The sequence below is a fragment of the Apis laboriosa genome, unplaced genomic scaffold, assembly GCF_014066325.1.
Source record: "Apis laboriosa isolate Shangri-la unplaced genomic scaffold, ASM1406632v1 scaffold40_cov151, whole genome shotgun sequence".
NCBI classification, from domain to species: Eukaryota; Metazoa; Arthropoda; class Insecta; order Hymenoptera; family Apidae; genus Apis; species Apis laboriosa.
Genome location: NW_025223180.1, coordinates 1,909,239 through 1,933,487, shown reverse-complemented (window position 1 = coordinate 1,933,487; position 24,249 = coordinate 1,909,239). Strand labels below are relative to the sequence as shown.

The 24,249-nt window shown below is 26.1% G+C and overlaps 4 protein-coding genes across 11 annotated transcripts; 3 read left to right on the top strand and 1 right to left on the bottom strand.

Moving 5' to 3' along the window:
• The first annotated feature begins 197 nt into the window (after positions 1–197).
• Positions 198–6,475, top strand: LOC122715771. 4 transcript variants are annotated; one of them, XM_043938208.1, is made up of 6 exons: positions 198–576; positions 3,595–3,987; positions 4,153–4,399; positions 4,828–5,219; positions 5,401–5,685; positions 5,785–6,475. In XM_043938208.1, the coding sequence occupies exons 2-6, from the start codon at positions 3,667–3,669 to the stop codon at positions 5,971–5,973; spliced, it is 1,434 nt and encodes a 477-aa protein (XP_043794143.1). In that variant the 5' UTR covers positions 198–576; positions 3,595–3,666; the 3' UTR covers positions 5,974–6,475. The 4 variants fall into 4 exon arrangements, with proteins under 4 accessions (XP_043794143.1, XP_043794142.1, XP_043794144.1 ...); XM_043938207.1 differs by lacking the exon at positions 198–576 and adding an exon at positions 1,528–2,352; XM_043938209.1 differs by lacking the exon at positions 198–576 and adding an exon at positions 2,388–3,023.
• Positions 6,476–7,163: 688 nt separating this feature from the next.
• LOC122715739 (transcription factor GAGA-like) lies at positions 7,164–13,058 on the bottom strand. 5 transcript variants are annotated; one of them, XM_043938157.1, is made up of 6 exons: positions 12,578–12,863; positions 12,223–12,412; positions 11,943–12,125; positions 11,480–11,729; positions 8,691–9,044; positions 7,164–7,890 (listed from the first exon to the last, which is right to left on the bottom strand). In XM_043938157.1, the coding sequence occupies exons 2-6, from the start codon at positions 12,409–12,411 to the stop codon at positions 7,598–7,600; spliced, it is 1,269 nt and encodes a 422-aa protein (XP_043794092.1). In that variant the 5' UTR covers position 12,412; positions 12,578–12,863; the 3' UTR covers positions 7,164–7,597. The 5 variants fall into 5 exon arrangements, with proteins under 5 accessions (XP_043794092.1, XP_043794091.1, XP_043794095.1 ...); XM_043938156.1 differs by lacking the exon at positions 12,578–12,863 and adding an exon at positions 12,873–13,058 and having other exon boundaries at positions 7,165–7,890; XM_043938160.1 differs by lacking the exon at positions 12,578–12,863 and adding an exon at positions 12,873–13,058 and having other exon boundaries at positions 7,165–7,890; positions 8,691–9,023.
• A 421-nt stretch (positions 13,059–13,479) lies between these two features.
• On the top strand, positions 13,480–15,663 carry LOC122715738. Its single transcript, XM_043938155.1, has 6 exons — positions 13,480–13,585; positions 13,837–14,073; positions 14,198–14,386; positions 14,525–14,960; positions 15,033–15,309; positions 15,541–15,663. The coding sequence occupies exons 1-6, from the start codon at positions 13,480–13,482 to the stop codon at positions 15,661–15,663; spliced, it is 1,368 nt and encodes a 455-aa protein (XP_043794090.1).
• Positions 15,664–19,136: 3,473 nt separating this feature from the next.
• LOC122715900 (polyubiquitin-like) lies at positions 19,137–23,479 on the top strand. Its single transcript, XM_043938471.1, is given in 3 exon segments — positions 19,137–19,277; positions 19,504–20,363; positions 21,945–23,479. Coding segments are annotated over 2 exon segments (2,112 nt in total). The 5' UTR covers positions 19,137–19,277; positions 19,504–19,517; the 3' UTR covers positions 23,211–23,479.
• The last annotated feature ends 770 nt before the right edge of the window (positions 23,480–24,249 follow it).

Genomic DNA, 24,249 nt, shown 5'->3' with positions numbered 1-24,249 from the left:
TCAACCTTTGACCGAAAAAATCCCTCAGAAAAAATGAAAATCAGCATGTAGTCTCGAATACCCGTTTGTTTCCAATTATATCTACGGTGGTGAATCGTACCCCTAGACCACAAGCTGACTATTAGAAAACGGTTAAATCAGAAAGACAATCTACCTCGAACGCGTTATCTTGCGTGGCTCACATGATGGCGGATTTATACGACTCCATATTGCCCGGCGTATTTCACTAAAGTTTCGACTTCTATGCGGTGTGAAGTGGTGTATTTGCATAATTGTGCTTTTAATCTCAAAGAGAAATATGTGTTTTCATATAAAATGAAAATTAAATAGCGCGAGAATATTTGAATTTGGTTAAAGAAATTATTTTATGTGAGAGTTAATATTTTCGAAAGAATATCGCAATTTATATAGATATTGTGACGAATTAAAATTAATGGCATTATCGTAATTATTAATGAATATGTGTTTGATTAACAATGAAATTAACAACTAATTAGTGTATTGGAGTAATTTGTAAAATACGTGATATTAGTGCTATAATCAAGTGAAAACCGAATTGTGGTACAATCTACTATGGTACGTACAAAAATGTGAAATTAATTTTATAGAAATATTAATATTTTAAGATCAATTTTTAACTTTTTATGTATTCCTTCATTTTAGATACTCTTATATCTCGTTACGTAATCACGATTATATTAATTAGCAACGCTTATACGTAAACTTCTATATAAAACAATCTACATATCTATATTTATATATATTATATAAATTATTAATTTTTTCTCTAAAAGTATATTAATTTCGTTTATGAAACTCGATATTATTACGTAAAAGAGAATATCTTTTGATCATTGTGGCTAGTTCTATACCTGATCGGTATTCACTATAATTTCCTTCAGTTAATCACATTGTTTATTATAAAATTACCGTCACGATAAAATTACGAAACACGAGAATTTATTGTTTTAATCTGGAATAATATCTACGGGATATTCACGACAAAATGGACGAATGATTCACATTCTATTATTTCTATTGACTCGGTGTGCGTCACGATTTTGCATCAATCTACAATATAATTTTATAATAAAAATATCACGCGTGACGAAAAAATTTCATATTCATTCGAAAAGATAAAACGAAGTGATAATGTGTCGAAATCTGCGTCGAAAATGTTTGGTGCAAACGGTGAAAATATATATTTATACACGGAAGGCTTATCGACAAGTATCGTTGGTTTAAATGCTTAAAAATAACATACTCGTTCAATATTTAGATGCAATTTATTCAGATATTGTCGAAGATTATCGAAGATTATTAATGAAACATCAAGAGAATTAAAAAATGCCATAATATTTAACGATCATTTTATATAACATTTGATAATACATTTATTTTAAAAAAATGATACATTGATTGTACATCAAATAAGACAAATAAGAGAAAAATATTGATAGATCAAAACTCCATTTTGAAAAATGTTTATCATCTCGAAACATCGTATGATGAATAAAAAATTAAAATAGCTTTCAAGAATAAACGTTATTTCGAATCGTAAACATACATAAATGAATCATCGTGTTTTAATATGACAAAATTTGTCACCCGTTATATTTCACATAATACGTAAAAACTAATCGCCCAATATAATAGTTTTCATATATGTTTACATACAAATCGTACGATAAGCTTCTGTTCACGCGCGTATCAGTAAAGTTCGAATTGACACTGGTTTGACTCATTGCTAACAGGAAATCCATATCGCGAAATCCCGGGTCATCGAGTTATCGCGAGAAAACCTACTCCCGCAAATACGTCACCGGCCGCATCAATAAGAATTGATTGCCCGCTATCGCAATATTTATTTAGGCCATATCGAAAACAAACATCGACATACATCACATTGGTTGGAACCGTGTTATAACCGTGGAGGAAAAACCGTAGTATGGGTCAGTGCATGCCCGATTGCAGAATCCATTGTTGCTCGCGATCGTTCATCGAAGAAATTCCATTAAACTAGTATTCGCGTACAAACTATATACCTTTTCCATCGATATTAAGTTTAATTTCATTTATTAGTTTTTATTGAAGTGAAGTTTGGCATCGAACTTTGTACTTTTGTGCCGATAATTCAACGTGTTGAAAAATTTTTTGACTCGATGCGTGTGTGTGTGTGTGTGTTCTTATAAAAATAGAGTACGGTTGCAACAACTGATTACCAATAATAATAATAATAATTTCTAGATAAAAGTGAAAGATTGATATGTTTGAAAACAGTAATCCGTTACGATATAGTATTAATAGTTGTTATCGATTTGTTTATAGAAGAAGATGAGCGCGAAGATCAAGGTAAGGATGAATTAAAACGTAATGAAAATTATAAAATTGCAAAAGCGATATTCCCTCAAACTTCACACTACTCGACTCTTCGATCCATCTTTTCGTCACTTTATCCACCAATCTCGTGCAACGTTGCTCGTAGAAAAAAAAAAACGATACCAATTATTAGGCAACCATAACCACGCGTGCATAAATCTCATTTCACCAGTTCTCCTCTCTCTCTCTCGCGGCCGAATCTAATCGGCCATAAATCAATCGAGATCCAGGCGAGAACACGCGACGTTAATCGACTCTAAACGTTACCGAACGCATACCGGCGACGACACGAAACGAGAACCCGTCCGATTATTAAATTAGCGTCCCCATGGTGACCAGTGGTGAAGGAAATCGGTGTTTCGTAGAGACAGTCGAACCGCAGCGGCGCTTCGTACGGCTGTCAAACCGTACGCGTTATAGATTACGGGCGAGATACGTCGTAATCGAGGCTCGCGAACTGCGATGACCCTAACTTCACGTATAGTTGAAACGCGTGAGGAATAGTTGGACGCCACCGTGGAGACGTGGTTCGATTCTGATCCATGAGAACCTTCCTCCTCGATCGTTCGATTTATCGTTTAGTTTAACTGTCCCCGAGTGTACATCCAGAGTGTCTTCGAGTCCCCAGAAGCCGAGCAAGTGTAGTACGTATAAGTATGGCTTACTCGATGTTTGGATTCTCTCTCCGTACACGTTGAAAAGAAGTGAATTCATATCGTGGAAATGTCGTCAATGTTGATTTTTAATTCGTTTTATTTGGAATGAAATCTTTTCTTCTTCTTCTTCTTCTTCTTCTTCTTCTTCTTCTTCTTCTTTTTTGAATGTACACTTTCAATCGAAGTAATTTAAAAGTTCGAACAAGAGGATGAAAGTAGTTCGGTTTCGGTTTTCGAAACGGGACAACGATAAGGAATGTGAGTTATTTTAAGAATGATGAAAGATGGAAAAAATGAAAGGAAAGTTGTTCTTCGACAAAATGTAAATATCGTAATAATGACATTGTGTTGTTAGATAAAATTATTATTGTTATGTAATCACGAAGAATGCGGTACACATGCAAACGAATAATATTCGCGCAATCTTATTATTTCGAATTAAAAATTTAGCAATTTGATATATTTCGAAACCCCATTAAATAAATATTATTCAAAATGTATGTTATTGCAAATAATTTTTTATTTAATATTCACGTAATATTTTTGTGATTTATTTCAGATTTAAATCGACGATATTCTCGTTTATTGAAAAATCAGAAGAGAAATTGCAAGATCAAAAGATACGTCCACGATGTTCTGTTTAAGAGGAGAGACGAACGGCGATACGAAGTTTAAAGAGATATTAAAGCAGGATGATTTCGGATGGTGGTTGAGCGACGAGGATGATCTAAAATCGCCCACATCCGCCAGTAGCAAGGACCGTCTATCCTTGGGATCGTCTGAATCGATGTTCTCTTGCGTAGACTCGGACGATACTGAAAATTATTTTCTCGCGCAAGAGTTCAAACAGGAATGTAAGGAATGTAATTACGAAAAAATAGAGCTTACATCGTTAATTCACGAAAATTTGGATCTGAATCTTATCGAACAAGATACGATAAGAAAAGAATCCGTAAGTGGTTGATATAGTTTTTTTCTTTTTTTCGAACAACTATTTCGTTCCTAGTAATAGAAATAATAATAACATCGCGATTACTTTCCCGCTTTCCATCAATCTATCCTTTAAATACCCACGATCGAAGACGATGCAATTTTTAAGAAATCGATCAAATTGTAGGACGTCACGCCATTTCTAATGGAAGATGAAAGATACTCGAACGACTCGAAATCAAAGTCGGAAGCGTTACACGGCATGTGTTACACCCCGGAAAGATTGGTCAGATCTCAGGAGTATCGAATATTGACGCCATCGCCTCGCTATTTGTCCATCTCTCAGCCAAAAATCGTGCAAGAAAAGGAAAATTCACGGAAAGGGTTTTGCTGCCGGCGGCAATTGAACTGTTTTATCGATTCGAAGCAGCCTGGTACGTATTTAGGGATAAGGGAAAGAGAGAAAAGGAGAGGGAATTGTTTGCAGAATGTGCAACAACGGATCGCAAACTTGTTCCGATGCGAACCTACCGTCAGCTAACTTGAATATAACCCGGCTATTGTGTCTGACCTAGTAAAGTTTCGCGGTTTACCAATATGTGAAATCGGCTCGCTTCATGCTCGTTAGACGTACTTTCATTTCAACGCCTGTACTCTTAAACTTGTCCCACACAATGTCCTCTATCTAATTTTTTTTTTTTTTTTCAACGAGAACTTTGCAATCCCTTGAAGCAGTTTTGATTATTCTTATCCAATGCGAGTTTCCCGCCTTTGTTGTCAATTGCTGCCTTTTATCTTTAATTTTTTTCTCTCTCTTTCTTTTCTTTTTTTTTTTTTTTCATTCCATTCAAATGAATTTCAGCGATGCAACTGAAATCTTTCGCGGAGAACAGGCCGAAGGAAGGAATTGTATCGACAATCGGTTTGCATAGTTGGAAGGATAACAAGCGGATCTATAACGACGATATCGGGACAAAGAATAATGAAAATGAAACGAAAATGGAAGACGTATCTGATTATAATAAATCGTGCAGCTTGCAAACACCAGACTCGATCAGCAAGAGATCCAGTTACGACAAATTGAACATCACGTGGGAAGATTGTGGAAAGATGGGGACACGGAGTTCCTCGTTGGACACTTCCGGTATCCAGAGCAACGACTGGAGCTCGGATACGCACAGCGACCTGCAAAACACATTTCTGTGTCTCAGTGATGAATTGGCGACGACTGATTACAAGCTAGATAACTCGCAGGTTTTACTTTTTAAAAGACGCATCGTTGATGCGATTTTAATTAAATTTATATATCGATACTAATTTAATTAAAAATATTCAATAGAAATTTGTCGATTGATTTTCATATTCATATTTTTGATGTTTTTTATTTATGAATTTTGGATCAAATTCGAAAAAATAGGGATAATCTTTTTTATAGGAACGATGTACTGCCATCAATGAAGTAGTATCGATTCTTGAAGAACTTGACATAAATCCTGAGAAAGCTACGATTCTTCTTGAGGAAGATCGTTTTTACGACAGCACGTCTACGCACGATCAATTAACCAGGCTGGCCCTGACGACTGAAACGGACGCTAATGTGTTGGAAGTCCTCGAAAATCCAGAACATTTAGTAAAACATCTTCAAAATAAGATAAAAAAACTTCAAACTAGCAACAAAGATATCTATAGAGATATATATAATCTTCGAGAAAGCTTTCAAGTAATAATTTTTACGTGTTAAAGATATATATATATATATTTTTTTTTTTTATAAAAGAAAGAATATTTCATAAAATTTTTTTATTATTTTATTAACCAGTGTGATGAACAGAGAATAACGGATATCTTGTCTGATACAAATAAACTACGACAGGATGTACATGAGCTGCGATACTTGGACGATCTTTTAAAACTTTTACGAGGGGAATTGGAAAGGATTTCAAAAAGAAATTGGCCATTTGTTATAGGACATACAAATCATTCGGAAGAAATGAATCTCATCGTGTGAATAATATAAATCCCTTCCATTGCTAGAATTTAATGGAAGTTTTTTTCAAGATCATCCGTAACATCGATATTTTGTTACTTAAAATTAATTTATTCAAAGAGAGACACGGTTAAGTATTTTTATAACATACAACGCCAAAAGCGTTTTCACTGCCATTGTTAATTATAAAATATGTATTACAAGTTGGTTCTGCAAATTTTTCTGTAATGTTGTCCAAAGTCAAACGATTGTGATGAGTGCATGAAATTTCAATTGTTTGCGCAAACAGAAATTGCATTTAAGTTTTCAATATATATAACATTATTTATTTAGATAGATTTTTTTTTCTTACTGAAAAATTTATTTAAGAAATGTACAATATATTTTTATATGTATACAATCGATAATAATTTTTCTTTTCTAATTTTGTGATTTAATAAGATGTACAAATTCTTCATATTTGTTGCTATTAAATGAACTGTTACCAGTATTAATATTAGTATTTAATCGCACGATATACCGCAAGCAAATAGAATAAATAGTTAATGTATATCGGATATTAATTTTGATCTTATCGGATATTAATTTTGATTTTATCGTTTTTCTAATGTTAATTTCAATGAACATTTATGTAAAATTATTTCCTATAATTACTATAAATATTTGCAATTATTAATTTCAGACAATAATTTAACAAAATGAACAATTAAATTAATTATCAAAATTTTTATATTTAAATAAGCACTTATTATTACATTTAAAATTGAAATTTGAATGAGAGAGTTGGAAAAAAAGAGAGAAAAAAAAAACAATGCGAGTTCGTACATGTATATTAAATATTTAAATTCTAGATACGTTTTCGTTTATAAAATTTTGAAATTGCATAATCGTCACAAATTTAAAGAATAAATAAAAATTTGTGAAGCGTTATATTATTTCGAAACACATTTATGTCAATTTTTAGATAAAATATTATTTTGATATCAATGAAAGATTGTTGATCGAAGAACTATTTATGTTAAAAATTTCAATATTTATAAATAAAATTTCATAAAAAAAATTATATCTATGTGTCCAAAATCCTATAAATGTATTTCTAATTTCATAATTTAAACGTTATTTAGAAAAATATATCTTGAAATTCTTTTTCTATTTTTATTCAAAGTTCAATAATAATTTCAAAAATTTTAACAAATAATTTTTAATTAAAAAAAAATTAGATAGACATTAAACTTTTACCTTTTCCTTAAAATTAATAAATCGTACATGATTGATTCAAACATGATTTTTTAAAATAGATGGACATACTTGTTTCTAAAATACAATTGTTTCACTATTAAAGTGTAACATATTTTAATTTAACTGTACGTTCTTTATTTATTAAATGAACAACATTATACACTATTCTTAAAGATATATCCACGCATTTCTCGTATTGTACAACTTTAATTCTTTGTACATCGCAGTAAACTATAATAATAACTTGAGAATTTCTAATTAAAAAACATTTTACAAAACACAATTCGATATAAAAAATATCTCTACAGAATTTATAATAGAATTTGACATATATGTTTTTTACAACGATTACAATATCTAATTGAAATAATTGTTTAAGGCGAAATCATGTCAATAATTAAAAAAATTAAGTGATATCGGTACGTTGTGACTGCCTGGGATGTTGCCTGGAGGAATCATGGTACGCGATACCAACTCTCAACATGTCACCGTGGCGAAACATATCGTGCGGAGAAGAGAGAGAAGGCAAAGATGGTAGCGATGGTAATAAGCAATTTAGCATACTGGCACTACCATCTGACGAGTAAATTCCATTATTGGCAGAGGCGATAGAAGTTGTATTCGAGCTCGATGCAGAGACTAGGGTAGAGTTCGCGCTTTGATCACTACTTCCCAATACACTTGATCCCATTAAACTTCCTGTTAGGAATACAAAGATATAATAGTATCAGTTACAATTATATTGCTTTAATAATTTTATATTTATACATTGTAATTAACAAAAGAGAACCAAGATATAAGAATTGAGATTAATTTTTTCCTTAATGATAAATTTTTTACAATAATAGTTTTTTTAATCATTCATCATTAGAGAAAAAAAATAATTCAAAGATCTCACTTTAATGATCATATCAGTTTATTTTGTAAATCATTTTTATATATAATATATTGCAAATATTTTATTTTGAAATTTCATAAGAAACAAAGTAATTCAATAATATATTGATCAAAACGTAATTATTATTTTAAATAAATATAAGAAATTATAAAAATAATAAAGAAATAAAACAAGATGATTAACAACATTTTTAACATAAATACTTGTATTTTGTTTCTTATTCAATTACATTTATAATACAATAACTAAAAAATAACTTACAGTCTCTCAACGTATAATGATAAATTAAAATGTACAAAAATTACATTTTAGTTACTATCTTTACCTTATCGTATATATATATATATATATATATATATATATATTAGTAAATTTAATCGTAAGAAGTCCTACAATTACAGGAAACTTGATATCACAGGAAGATCGATACAATATTATTTTCCGTAATTTATTTTAATGTCCTCGTCGTTATTTATTTTATTTAATTTATCACCAGATAATTTGCATTTTAATTATTATTACTTATAAAAGTCGTAAAATTTCGAAAATAATTATATCGATCGTTCCCTTTGTTTTCTACCTCAAATTACTAAGCATTCACCTGCAAAGCTGACATTTGACGCGTTGGAATTGACTGTCGAAGCAATGGATAAAGACGTTAACGTCGACAGATCTGTGCTTTCCACAGCTCTTGAGTAATCCGTCCTTGTCATATGTGGTGGACAAATTGATGCGAGCGTCGATCGAACAAGATCGTTATTTCTATCAATTCTTCGATGTCTCATATGGACACCGGATTTATTATTGCTACCGAGTCCAAAATGTAGAAGCTCTAAATGCCTCCTTAAATTTCGCGATTGACGTAAAATTGCTCCGCAAAGTGGGCACGACGCCGGTTGATCGGACATACTTCGTGATTTGGATAATCCATCTCCTAAAATTAATTCCGTCAGATCTAAACACGTTCAAACACACTTTAAAAAGAAGTCACCGTAAGGATAGGCAGTATATATAATCGAACTAGCTTACGTTTTGGGCTGTATATTCATTTTTCTGACCTTTTCTTATTATTCAAATCATTGTATTCCAACTCCTAACTAAATTAGATTAATAATACAATTATATAAATAATAGTAAAAGTTATAAATAAATAATTTGCAAAATACCTTAAAGAACTACGAATTAATAAAGATTCTTTTATTTAAAAATATAAAATCCATGATAAAATAAACTTTTATTAATTTGTCAAATAATTTTATTACTTACTATTATAATTAAATACTATATAATTCATAATTCGTCGATTTTTACATCTATCAATCGATCAGTATCAAAGTCAAATGCATGCTTTTTAAAAAAATAAAACTGCGAAAATAAATATATTATTTCGATAGAGATTAAAATTTCTGTCAATTAAGTTTTTTTCTTATTTTAATTTACGATTTTTGTAATTATAAGAAAATATTTTAATTTCTTATATATATAAATAGATATAAATCAGCTTCTATTTTAACCATGATATTATTATTAGTGTTCTTTTTCTTACATAATCGACAGAAGTTCGAATTCTCTTGTAATTTTAAAATATTAATCCGATATTTTATTAAAAAAATAAAGAAAAAAACCTGAGCAATAAAGATTTGTAATTCAATAACTTTATATAAAACTGATCATATACAATTATTGCATAAGTGATTATTTGAAAGATATCGAAAATTTACAAGTATTTTGCAATTCTTATTAATCATCGCTTTTACTATGAATAATTTTTTATCGATTGCTATTCCTATTAATCCTAAAGATACTGCTCTTATTTACTAACGTGGAAGATTTTAATATAATTGTAAATGTTTATTTTAAACATTTTGCTTCAAATTATTTTAATATCAATCAGAAACAAATCAGAAATGAAAAATTAATAAAATAAGAATACATAAACTATACAGAGAATGTAACAATCAATTCATTCTGACAAACTTTAAAAAATAATGTCAGTCCATTTTTTTCCCTTAAACAATGCAAAGAAATTATAATTTCAGAACATAAATTCCTGTAAGTACATTAAAACAATAATTAAAAAAAGAATACGCAGACTCAAATTAAATTTATAACATACATTATAAAACAAATTAGCGATAGGAAACAAAGTTGTTTCTAAATCACAATAACAGAATCGGAAGATTCTGTTTACATCAAATTTTCGCTTTTATTTTATTTTTGTATATTCATCTAGCGATAGTTGGAGACGAAACATTGCTTTGAGGAGAAACAACATTTGGTCCCTGTGATGTTGGCGAAGGAAGTGGACTGGGCTTACAAATTATTTGCTCACAGGTACTACTTCCACTATCAGTTCCATACGTCATAGAATGCTCATTATAACCAGATAACTCGACTTCAGGCTTTACTTCTATCATCATTGTATCAGCTGGGGAACTTTGGACCGGATTACTACTAAATCGATATTTGCAAGACGATAATAGATGTCTACGTAAATTTCTCGCTTGTCGTAACGTTGCACCACATAGTGGACAAACGCCTGGACAGTCGGATGCACCACGTATTTTAGACAAATTCATATTGCCTGTAAATCCACAAGACGCTGTTCCAGCAGTTGTACCCTGAGTAACTAATGGGAGCGGTATTCCAGGAGGAAAGCCCATATTTAGAGGACCGGGAAATTGCGGTATATGTAATGGAGAATATGGCTGCATTGGCATTAAAGTGTGAAGATGCGATTCATTGTCCGATATTTGATCCTGATGCGTTCCTGCTTGAGAATTTTCTGTTGACACCGGCTGCGCTTCTTGAGCACGTGGCGAGTGACAACTCCGATGATTCGAATATTCCAACCGATCGTTCGCTGCTAACAGACACAAACACAATATTACCATACAGGGCTGAACTGATTTTTACATCTGAAATTTTTGAGTTGTTATATCTTATGATATGATTGATTAGACGCAGTTCAACCCGATTGATGGTTGTGCTTGTGTCCGTTCTAAATATAAAAGCTTTTAAAAAAAAACTTTGTCTTCAAAATATGTTAATAAATAATAAAAATAATATATCGGACACAGAACACAATTAGTATCGCATATCCATTCTTATTAAAATTTGTTTACTAAACTGATCATTAATTCTTAGATAATAATATAATGATCAACTCAGTTTAATGCATAATGACAGAAAGAAAATTATGTTTAAAATATAATAAAATAATATATACTATTATTTTAAGTAAACAATAAATGCAAAATGAGAATTTAAATATATATTTTCAAGAAATTTAACAAATACAATATATGTCTATGCTGTGTGTGTGTGTGTGTATGTGTGTGTGTGTAATTATGAAATATGCCGTTATGTATAAAGCTGAATATTCCTTACCTGTGTCATCTCCATGTTCTGTATTATCTTCATCTTTGTGATCATAATTAGTTGATCGACTGTTATCACTTCCATCTATAGCCCTATTTTCATTATCTGTAGTATTAATATTACGTGGCCATTTTCCAGAAGATGAAGATGATTTTCTTCTCTTTTTTCTGCGTTTTAATGGAAAATAGGGAGTAATTGATTCTTTTGATAAAGCTTCATTTGCTGTTGGTATTGCTGATACAGGTACCTCTTCTCCATTCTAAATAAATAGAAAAATTAATTATCTTTGAACAAATATATAAAAATTATTATTGCTAATTGTAAATATTGATTCAATTAAAATACTAATAAATATATTAATGTTTTATATTAATAAATTTTGTATTAATAAATGTGGAAATTGAAAATTATATATAAGGAAAATAAAAATATTTAAATGCAATATATTATATTAATTAATTATAGAACATACTTCAGTCAATATAGTAGGTGGTGTTAACCCATGAATACAAAGGCAATGAGCAGCTTGAAGTAGTGAAGGTAATTGAGAAGGTTCCACACTTACTTCACCACGATATACAAATTCCAATAATGATTCCAAATCATCTGCTCCTATGCCAGCTAACATAACTACTGGATGTTGACATGGTGTGCTCTATTAATAAAAATTGGATTGAAAATAAATTATAAATTTAAAACTATATTATATTTTATAAAACATTCAATATAATGAAACAATATAAAGTTAAAACCTTTAATAAATCCAATAAAAAAGGACTAGCTGCACAAAGTACTATCTTATGTGCAGGAAAACTGCGTCCACCAGCAGCTAATGTAACATCAACTAAATCTCCATGACCTCTTAATAATTGTACTGCAGAAGCCAATGATGAACTAAATTCTCCCCAGGATAAACTATACAATTGACCACTGCTTCCCATTCTAAATAGCAAATTATATATTATTCAAGTAAAATTTATATATATCATAAGAGAACTTTATGATACAGTAATAGCAATCAATGTCTCCATATTGTTATAATGAAATTAAATAATTCATAATGTTTTATTATAAAAGAGAAGAAAAACCCAACATAAATGCATTTACTTGATATTACAATGTGTAGATCCAAAATTAATAAAGATTCGAAAAAATTGATCACTAACGGTAACGATATGTACTCGTCTACCTCATCCACATTCTCTTAATTAGTACCCCCACCCCAAAAAATATGATCTCGGCGTCGTCTGAAACTTAACCTAACAAACGTTTATACCACGAATAAAATAATCTAAATATCAAATAAAAATATACAATAACAATCTAACAATAAATAAAATTCTTTATATTTTGATAAGAAACAAAAATGAAAAAAAATTGTACATGATAAGAAATAACTCACATTGAGTTAAAATTTATCGCTGTTAGTTGCTCGATATGTTACAAAAAATCACGTTAACTTCGTTGCTCGTATATTGTAGGAACAAAAATGAAATTGAAATTTCGTAATTTTATGAAATAATTGCAGTTTTGAGTCAAATAGATATATGATTTCAAAAATGAAATTCAAACACTGTCAGAAATTATCATGCACGTCACATTTTACGAGATTGTGCTGCCATCATAATACTATTATAAAAAAAAAACATTTTATGCAAAACTTTTTGGCGGAAGTTATAAAAAATTAAATAAAATCAAATTTTATATTTAATAATATCAATTTATGATTTTTAAATACAAATATATTACTCAATTAATATTTTTTATTTTTAAATACACTACTCATTTTATAATAGATAAATAAACAATTGCTCTTTTCATAATAAAAATAAATAATATTCATATATATTAAAAGTTTACAAACAAATCGAACGAAATATAAAAAATCATTTATAGGTCACTTTCAAAGATTTAATCTAATAATAAGTCAAAAATTTATTAGCAAATTCTATTTTAATATAATATAAATTAATTAATCAAAAAACATATACATAATAATAATATCAATTATGTTTAAAAAAAATAATGTTAAACAAATAAATTATGAGAAAAAAAGAAATTATTGTATGCAAAAAACTGTAGAAATGGAAGTCATAAAAGCATTACAAAAAGAAGGTATTAAATTAATATGTATGTAACATTGTAATTATCAATAATTATATAATAATCTATAATCTATAACTTATTTTATGCAATTATAATATTTAGAAACTATTCTTTTTATTTTTTAATAATTAATTTAATTTTACAAAATTTAATTTAATTAATTAAAATTAATTATTTTGTAAAATTAAATCAAATTAGAAAAAATAAATAATTTATTTAAAATTTTTTTTTTAAATATAAATTATTTAATTTTTTTGCAGAATATACGCTAAATACGGTAAATAGTTATGGAGAGAATTTATTACATATTAGTGCAGCAAATGATTGCCTTGATATTATAAAAGAAATTTTTCGAAAATATGAATGTCATCAAATTATTAATAGAAAAAATAAATTTGGTTGGACACCATTAATGTTAGCAATTCGTAACAGAAATATTAAAACTGTAAAATATCTTTTACAACAAAATGCTAATATAAATGAATCAACTTATCTAGGTAAATTTATTAATATATTATAATAATATTAATTCTGAAAAAAATTGAAGGTATCATTTCGAAAAATTTATTATTATAATTATAATAAAATATCGTTAAATTCTTTATTTTTATTGATTTTTAGGTATGTCTATATTTGGATTAGCAGCTGCAATAAATAAAGATATGTTTGATATTGTATATGAAGCATGTCCATCAGCATTATTAAATACTCTAAATGATGATATAACACCCCTTTGTATTGCAGCTATGAAAAATGATAAAAACTTATTTTTTAAATTAATAGAGTTAGGATTTGATGTTTCCAAAAGTAGTAAGATATTGTATTTTTATAAATAATGATATATAAAAATTTATATAAGATAAAAATATTAATATAAACAAACAGTAATGTTTATTCATATTTATTCATATTTATTTTTATTTACATTTATTATAAATTGTTTAATAGATGAATATACTTATATTATGATGAAACAATCAACAATACCTGAAATAAAAAATTTTGCAAAAGATCTTGATATAGAAGAATATTGGAATAATAATTCAGATAATATTTTTATAGAAGATGAAACAGATGTTATAGCATCTAATACTGATTATAATATTGACAAAAATTTACAAAATCTTTTAAAACTTCCTCCATTAAATTTAACAAATCACTTAGAAACTGATCAATGTGCTTTAATTTCACCAACTTTGACTTGTACTTTCAATGAAAAATTATCTACTTCTCCAAACATATATTTTATACAAAATAAATATATTGATGAAATCAATGTTAATACAATGCATAATGTAGTAGATAATCAAATAATTTCAAACAAAAATGAAATAGTATCAATTTATTTAAAAAATAAAACTATAAACGAAGTATCTTTGCAAAGGTATATTTATATGATATGATAGTATTCATTCATTATTATTATATATATATTATATATAATTGTACTATAAAGATTACAGTCTATTCGGCCACCAGACTTAGATATTCAAAATGAAGAAGAAGATCTTAATACCACTCTTGGATATGTACCTGAATTTAGCCCATTACGTTCACCAAATGTACCTTCAAGTATAAATGATGAGAATGTATTTGGAGAAGATACACCAACACCTCCACGTTACAAAACACCTCCAAGAGGAATGATTTTAAATTCAGAAGAAGCAAAAATGTTTGCTTTATTGAAATATTATGGATTAAATCAGCATGTATCTATATTTCTTCAACAAGAAGTAAATATAATAATAATATTATTATTATATCATAATAATATTATATTATAAATTATAATATAATATATTTGATTTAAATATTAATATAATTTTATATATATATAAAATAATAAAATTAATTATAATTTAGCTTAATCATAACTTATTTTATTTATTTTAAAAAATATTATTTAAATAATTTTTTATTATACTTTCTATTTTAATTTTTTATTTTTATATGATTTATTTTAGATTGATGTTGATTTGTTTTTGACTTTAAGTAATGAAGATTTAATTGAGATTGGTATAGAAAATGAAGCTGATAGAAAAACTATATTAAATGTTATAGCAGATTATAAAAAATCAATGGTATAGACAAATATTTATTGTTATTAATTCTTTTTAATTTTATTTTGTTATTTATTTTGCATTTTTTTTAACATGTAACATTTAAAAAATATTAAATATTATAATTATTATTATTTTTAATATTTGATATAATATAAATTATAAAATATTATTATCTTTTTTAACAATGTAACATAAAAAAAATATTTTTTATATGATATTTATAATTTTTACTTATAAAAATATTATTAAATTTAAATACGATATTGTTGCAATATTTGTGTGTTTTTTATATGAGATAATATTTTATTAATAAGTTCAGTTTTTTTTCCATGAGTATTATGTGAAATTGAATGTTTTTTTAACCAGTCACTTAAATCACTATTCTTCATCTGATCTAACTGATTTTTTTTTGCCATTTCTTCTACTGTAATATCTTGATCCTATATAATAAATTACAAAATAATTATATATGTTAATTTTTAATTTTTTATTAATAATATATATAATTTAAAATATAATTATACCTACTGTTTTTAATAAAAATGTAATATTATCTTTATTAAATTTAGCTTTTGATAGTTTTTCTTTTAATGTTAAATGTTTTTGTTTTTCTTCTTGTATTAACTAAATATTTAAATAAATAAGATTATAAATAAAAAAAAGAATAAATGATAAAATATAATAATAATTTATAGAAAACATAAAAGAAAACATAAAAGAAAATACCATATCATTACAAGAATTTGTCTTTTGAATTTTAAAATATCTTGAAATTGTATTCTCCTTTGATAGAATAAAATGATCATTTGAATTTCTTAAAACATTATTCTTAATATAATTATCTTTTACATTTTGTGTACTATTTAAACATTGGCTTTCTGAAGTTTAAAAATTATTTTATAATTACTATACAAATTTTAAAATATTTATAAAAATATTTCATTATTTTAATATGTACCATTTTGATTTTCTTTTGCATTTTTGTTAATTGAATCAATTTTTATATTTTCATGAAATTGTATATTATTAAATTGATGGATTTTAGTTAATTGTGTTGTTAAAGATGTTGCAACATTTGTATTTTTTGTTAATTCATCTGCATATTTATTAGAAAATTCAAATTGTGAGGTAATGTTTTCCTTTTCTTTAAGATATGTATCCAATTTTTTATCTTTTAATAATAAATTAGATGATAAATTTATATTTAAAGATTTCTATAGAAAATATAATAGGAGATATAATAATAATATAGGAAAATATAATAATAATATAATAAATATATTTTTTTATTGTTTATATTATATAATGTACATAGTTTATAACTTACTGGAATAAATGGAGTATATTCAGATATTTGTAATTGTTTACCACAAACTGTAGGTAATTTCATAAGCATATCAGCTAAAAAATATGTAATTGTAGATTTTTTATCTTTATTTGGAATAATTTCTAATGGTCCACTTGCTATACACATATTAGGATATATGAAAATATTAGATTTAGGAATCAAAAATTTAATTTCATAAAATAAAATTTCATTTTTATTTTTAGATAAAGAATATCCATACTGAAATATTATGTACATATATAAATATATTGATGATAAAAATAATTTTGATTGTAAATAATATATATTTATTATTTGTACCATATTTTTCCAATGTCTACGTAATTGATCATAATCTTTAAAAACACATCTTGCTGGAAGTTCTTTAGATACAGATAATAATTTTCCTTTTTTTGTGCTATAAAAAATATTATTTTATTAATTATTATTGATATTTATACAAAAATAAGTCGAAAAAAATAACATTTGAGGCGTATTTTCAAAAAAATTGAATTTGTTAAATTATTAAAAAAAAAATTTGGTTATTTTCAATATAAATAATTTAATACTTAGAACTAGAATTTAATACTTAGAATTTAATACTTAGTTATTCTAAGTATTTACGAAAATAATTAAATAATTAAATAAACAATAGAAAAATATTTTTTATTTACATTTTTATTTTCAAGATAATCAAAATTGAATAAAAACAAATACTCGTATATACATTGAATAAATTTTTAAATTTTTTATTTTTTTGAAAAATCTCAAACACGAAAAAATATTATTCTTTTAAATTATTGTAAAATTATTTTTACATATATTTCTACATATATTTTCTATTATTCTATACTTCCTATCATATTTTGTATAAATAAATGTAAATATATATAAATGAAGACAATGATTATTACCTTGGTAATACATATACAAATGGAGGATTATAATGAGATAAATCAATATATCCTTTAGGATCTGCTAGAAACTGAGATATAACAGATGACGGAAAATAATCTTCAAGTTTTATATATGGAATTTTAATTATTTCTGCATGAAGTTTTATAGATATATTCTTTTCTAAAAATTTGTTTAATATTAATATATAAAATTATATAAATAAATAAAGAATAAATTTGGCAGACCTTCTATAAGTATATCTAATTTCAATGCTCTGGTTCCTTGTATAAAGTTATAAAAATCTTTTCCTTGAACTAAATATTCACCAACTTTATTCCATAAAGGGGCTATTTTAGTCTGTATCGTATATATAAGACAAATTTTGTATAATTCTATTGTAACTGATCGTAATCCTTGATACTAATAAAAATAAAAGTAAAAATAAAAATAATATATAACATAAAAATAATAATAATATATCATTCAAGAAATAAATCTTAAACAAACCACTAGTTTAAAATTTTTTAAAATTTTTAACAACTTTCCAGTTTCAAAAAATTTTTTATTCGTAATAACAAATATAAATTTTTCTGTGCCCATTACTGGTGAAGCAATAATATCAGAAATTAAATGAATAAGTAATCTAAAATTATAATATTATTTTAATATAAAAATCGATTATAAGTTAACTAACGCAAGATAAATAATGTAATAAATAATATAATACTTATTCTTACCGACATTTCATTGTTTGCCAGTGAAAATTTGATTTTGCTGATGAATCACGAACTTCGATAAAATCAATTTCACAAATTACACAACATAAATCATTTATTTGCGGAAATGAAGCATATAAAATCGATTGTTCTTTTCTTTCATATATGATATTGCAAATGTCCATTATATAATTCTATAATTCGTTGTTTGTAATTATTTTATATTCTTTTAAATATTTTATCGCGCGCAACTATAATTTTTTGAATTCAAATATATTGAGTATATTTTTGAATCTATTTTCAATATTAAGAATCTAAAAAGTACTAGTATACAATTCTATACAATTGAATAATATGCTTTTATTATAAAAGATATCGAAGTTTGAACTTTATTTTTTCGATTATAATTAAAATTCAATAATATTAAGTATATTTATTTATTTAAGATCAATTAAACTAATTTTAAGAAATTCTTGTACATATGATCTTTCATTTAGAGAATTATAATTCTATATTTTGGCAATCGGAATATATATCACAGATCACAGCCTACTTTACAAACACCAGTTTTACGTCATTTCATATCCCTTTCTCGGATTTATCAGTATCATTTTCGAACTTTTATCCCTATTTGGTCTTTCAAAGAATTTAACTTGGATTGCATTCCAAATATCTTTTTGTAAATTATTTCAGTCTACGTAAGTATAGTTGATATTTTTACAACTTCCTATATGTAAAGATATTAAGTAGATTTATAAATAATCAATATTTTATGATTTCAATATTGCGAGCCTCCATTTTGATGAATAACAATTAAACAGATTAATATTTTACTTAATATTTTATTTTTAGTATTAAATAAACTAATTTTTATCACATAACGAATAATAATATATTAAAATTTTTTTATTGTTTTTTTTATAGGTTTCTACATAAAAATGCAGATCTTTGTTAAGACTTTAACAGGAAAAACTATCACCTTAGAAGTTGAAGCTTCAGACACAATAGAGAATGTAAAGGCTAAGATTCAAGATAAAGAGGGAATTCCACCAGATCAACAACGTTTGATTTTTGCTGGCAAACAACTTGAAGATGGTAGAACACTCTCAGATTATAATATTCAAAAAGAATCTACTCTTCATCTAGTATTGAGACTTCGAGGAGGAATGCAAATTTTTGTCAAAACTCTTACTGGGAAAACTATTACACTTGAAGTTGAAGCTTCAGACACAATAGAAAATGTAAAGGCTAAGATTCAAGACAAAGAAGGAATTCCCCCTGATCAACAACGTTTGATTTTTGCTGGTAAACAGTTAGAAGATGGAAGAACTCTCTCAGATTATAATATCCAAAAGGAATCTACACTCCATTTAGTGTTGAGACTTAGAGGAGGTATGCAAATCTTTGTCAAAACTCTCACTGGTAAGACCATTACTTTAGAAGTTGAAGCTTCAGACACAATAGAGAATGTTAAAGCTAAGATTCAAGATAAAGAAGGAATTCCTCCAGATCAACAACGTTTAATCTTTGCTGGTAAACAACTAGAAGATGGAAGAACTCTTTCAGATTATAACATTCAGAAAGAATCTACACTTCACCTAGTGTTGAGACTTCGAGGAGGAATGTATAATCATATGCAACACATTATACAGAAACTTTGTCTATTTGAACCTGCTGTCATGCAGTTTGAAGATATTAATAATTATCTAAACAATAATCAAAGTCTGTGTTATAGTTAATTTCATGAAAGACTATATCTTGAAACTGACATGATAGTAAATTCTGTTGATGATATCTAGTAAAATCAATAGTATTGATAGATACATTCTACTACTTTTTTATGTATCATATTCATTAATACTTGCTATCAATATAAAAATATTTATTTATTCATATATAATGACAAGAATGGCAAGTTGTCTGTGTGCGTATAATGACATATTCTTGTGATGTACTTATTTATTTAACAAATATCAATGCATTCCTATAAAAAAATTTGTTTTTTTCTCTTTTAAATCCTAATTATTTATTTAATAATTAAATAATATAATAATAATTTAATAATTTAATATATAAAAATATCGTTTCGTATTATCATATTTTATTTTCTTTAATCTAAAATCTAAAATTAATATTTATATATAATCAATTTTTTTTATCTTTTATTTGATACAAACAAATGTATAGATTTTTTATAAATATTGATTATAATTTATTATGATTAATCTTGTTACGATAAATTTGAAAATTAATTACCTATGAACATCAAATTTTGTTTAATTTTATTTTTATATTTTAATGTTATTTTAATGTTATTATATTATGTTTTATTAAAATAATTATTTTATTTTATTTAAATATTTACATCGATAAATTTTTTTAATTTTTTAATTCTTTTCTTTAACTATTTTCATAAAATTTTTAACAAATTTAAATATACTTTTGAACATGTCTTGAAATTTTATTTTTTTTATTAAAATTTAAATTTAATACTCTTATTAATTAAATGTAAATTTTTTCTAAATTTGTTTTTCTATTACTAAAAAATGATATCGTTAAACATTCTCTATTTTGTAGTCAGTCTAGAGAATTTGAAACTTAGTATTTGGTAACAATTGATATTAAATACTTATATACTACTAGATTTGTGTCATTTCACGTCCCTCCCTGTGACTTACTGGTTCTTATTTTGAACGCTTGTCTAAGCTTGATTTTTTGAACGACTTAATTCAACTTGTGTTGCGAATATCATCTTATAAATTATTTAAACGTGTGTAAGTATAATATAAATTTAATATATAAATATATATTTACCTTTTCTAAAATTGTATATAAAAATATTAAATAAATTTTCAAATAATCAATACGTCAGTCTCATTTCGGAGCCACCATCTTGTTAAACAATTACAGATAAAATTAATATGTTTCTTAAATTTGAATTATATACAATTATTATACAACAATTTTATTTAAGATATTAATATCAAAGTATCAATTTTTTACACGATATATAAGTAATTAATGTATTACAAAATTTAATGCATTTTTTACATAATTTTTACTTTCTTTAAAGACTCAATTAAGACGCTATTTATTATGAACATTATTTTCGTTTACTTAGCACTATATATATTATATATTACTTAGCACTATATAAATTATAAATTTTTATTTATAATTTTTATAATATAATATCTTATTTCTATATAAATAATATGCAAAAAAATATACATAAATATATTAAATATTATTTTATTAGTTAATATATTTAATATATTTTTCAATCTAAAATTATTTATTAAGTAATATATAAATAATTATGAATAATAAATAAATATAGATTTCATAATTATTCTTTTTTGTAGTTTTCCAAATCTACAATCATGCAGATTTTTGTTAAAACCCTAACTGGAAAAACTATCACTCTTGAAGTTGAAGCTTCAGATACTATAGAGAATGTGAAGGCTAAGATTCAAGATAAAGAAGGAATTCCTCCTGATCAACAACGATTGATCTTTGCTGGAAAACAGCTTGAAGATGGAAGAACACTCTCAGATTATAATATTCAGAAAGAATCTACTCTTCATTTGGTATTGAGACTTCGAGGAGGAATGCAAATTTTTGTCAAAACTCTCACTGGAAAAACTATCACTCTTGAAGTTGAAGCTTCGGATACAATAGAGAATGTAAAAGCTAAGATTCAAGATAAAGAAGGAATTCCTCCTGATCAGCAGCGATTGATCTTTGCTGGCAAACAACTTGAAGATGGAAGAACACTCTCAGATTATAATATTCAGAAAGAGTCTACTCTTCATCTAGTATTGAGACTTCGAGGAGGAATGCAAATCTTTGTCAAAACTCTTACTGGGAAAACTATCACTCTTGAAGTTGAAGCTTCAGATACAATAGAGAACGTAAAGGCTAAGATTCAAGATAAAGAAGGAATTCCTCCTGATCAACAGCGATTGATCTTTGCTGGCAAACAACTTGAAGATGGAAGAACACTCTCAGATTATAATATTCAGAAAGAATCTACTCTTCATCTGGTATTGAGACTTCGTGGAGGAATGCAAATCTTTGTCAAAACTCTTACTGGAAAGACTATTACACTTGAAGTTGAAGCTTCGGATACAATAGAGAACGTAAAGGCTAAGATTCAAGATAAAGAAGGAATTCCTCCTGATCAACAACGTTTGATTTTTGCTGGCAAACAGCTTGAAGATGGAAGAACACTCTCTGATTATAATATTCAGAAAGAATCTACTCTTCATCTGGTATTGCGACTTCGCGGAGGAATGCAAATCTTTGTCAAAACTCTTACTGGAAAGACTATTACACTTGAAGTTGAAGCTTCGGATACAATAGAGAATGTAAAGGCTAAGATTCAAGATAAAGAAGGAATTCCTCCTGATCAGCAACGATTGATTTTTGCTGGAAAACAACTTGAAGATGGAAGAACACTCTTAGATTACAATATCCAAAAAGAATCTACATTGCACTTGGTATTGAGACTTCGAGGAGGAGAATGTACTTACCATGTAGAAAAAAATATTTCAACTTGGCTACTTGAAGTTGCTTATATGCAGTTGAAAGATTCTAATAGTCTTTTTAAAAAGAATGACCTATTTTAGAGTTCATAATAATGGGTCATTATGTTAGACTGCCTTAGGGAGTAAAATCTAAAGGCATTGTCTAAAAAAATTGATAGTATTGATAGCTCCCCTATGTTACTTTTTTATGTATATTTCATATTCACTACTATTTTTATCAATATATAAGTGTTTATTTATGCATATGTAAAGTCAAGAATATCGAATTGTAGTGATGTAATTACATATGTGTAACTACAATTCTTGTAATACAATTAAGTTCATTAAACAATTATTGTACATTCCTGGCATTAAAGTATTTTTTTTTCTCCTATTTTTGTTAGAAATTTATGATAATATTATTTCTTATTGGTTCTATTTTGTTTATTATTTTGAAATATTTATATAGTACTTTATTGCATAGTTGTGTTCACATATTTAATTTATAATTATATTAATATTTACCATATAAAAAAAAATATTTTAATTTGGCTATTTGAAGTTTTAAAATATTTGATATCTTGTCATAAAAATTTTCAATATACTACAATTATGTGTACACAATTAAATGTACATAAATTTTAATTTTTCGCGCGATTTTGAACGAATAAAGAACTTGTTTAGCCAATGTCGTTTTAGCCAATTAGAAAAGCGCTAAGTGATGTGGCGTGACATTATTCTTCTATCATTGGAACAGAACATGTCACAGTTCGATGTGTTGGAACTTCAATTTTTCAGTAAATAATTCTATTCCTGTACTAACAAATTTATAAATTATTATTATATATTTATTTTATAACTTATTGATATTATATAATAAAATTATTTATTTTTATTTTATTTTATTTTATTTTATATATTTATTTGTATTTATATTTTTTCTTCTATCAACTTTTTGACTATTGACCGGTAATTTGTATTATAAATTTTGGTTTGAAGAATTTGGATTTGGTATTATTTTATTTCAATATAATTTTAATTCTATATATTTGTTTTAAGATTTTTATATGTATTTTTAAAGATTATTATTAAATTTTCAGAATAACTTGGAAGAGGAATAATGATTCATTATATACATATG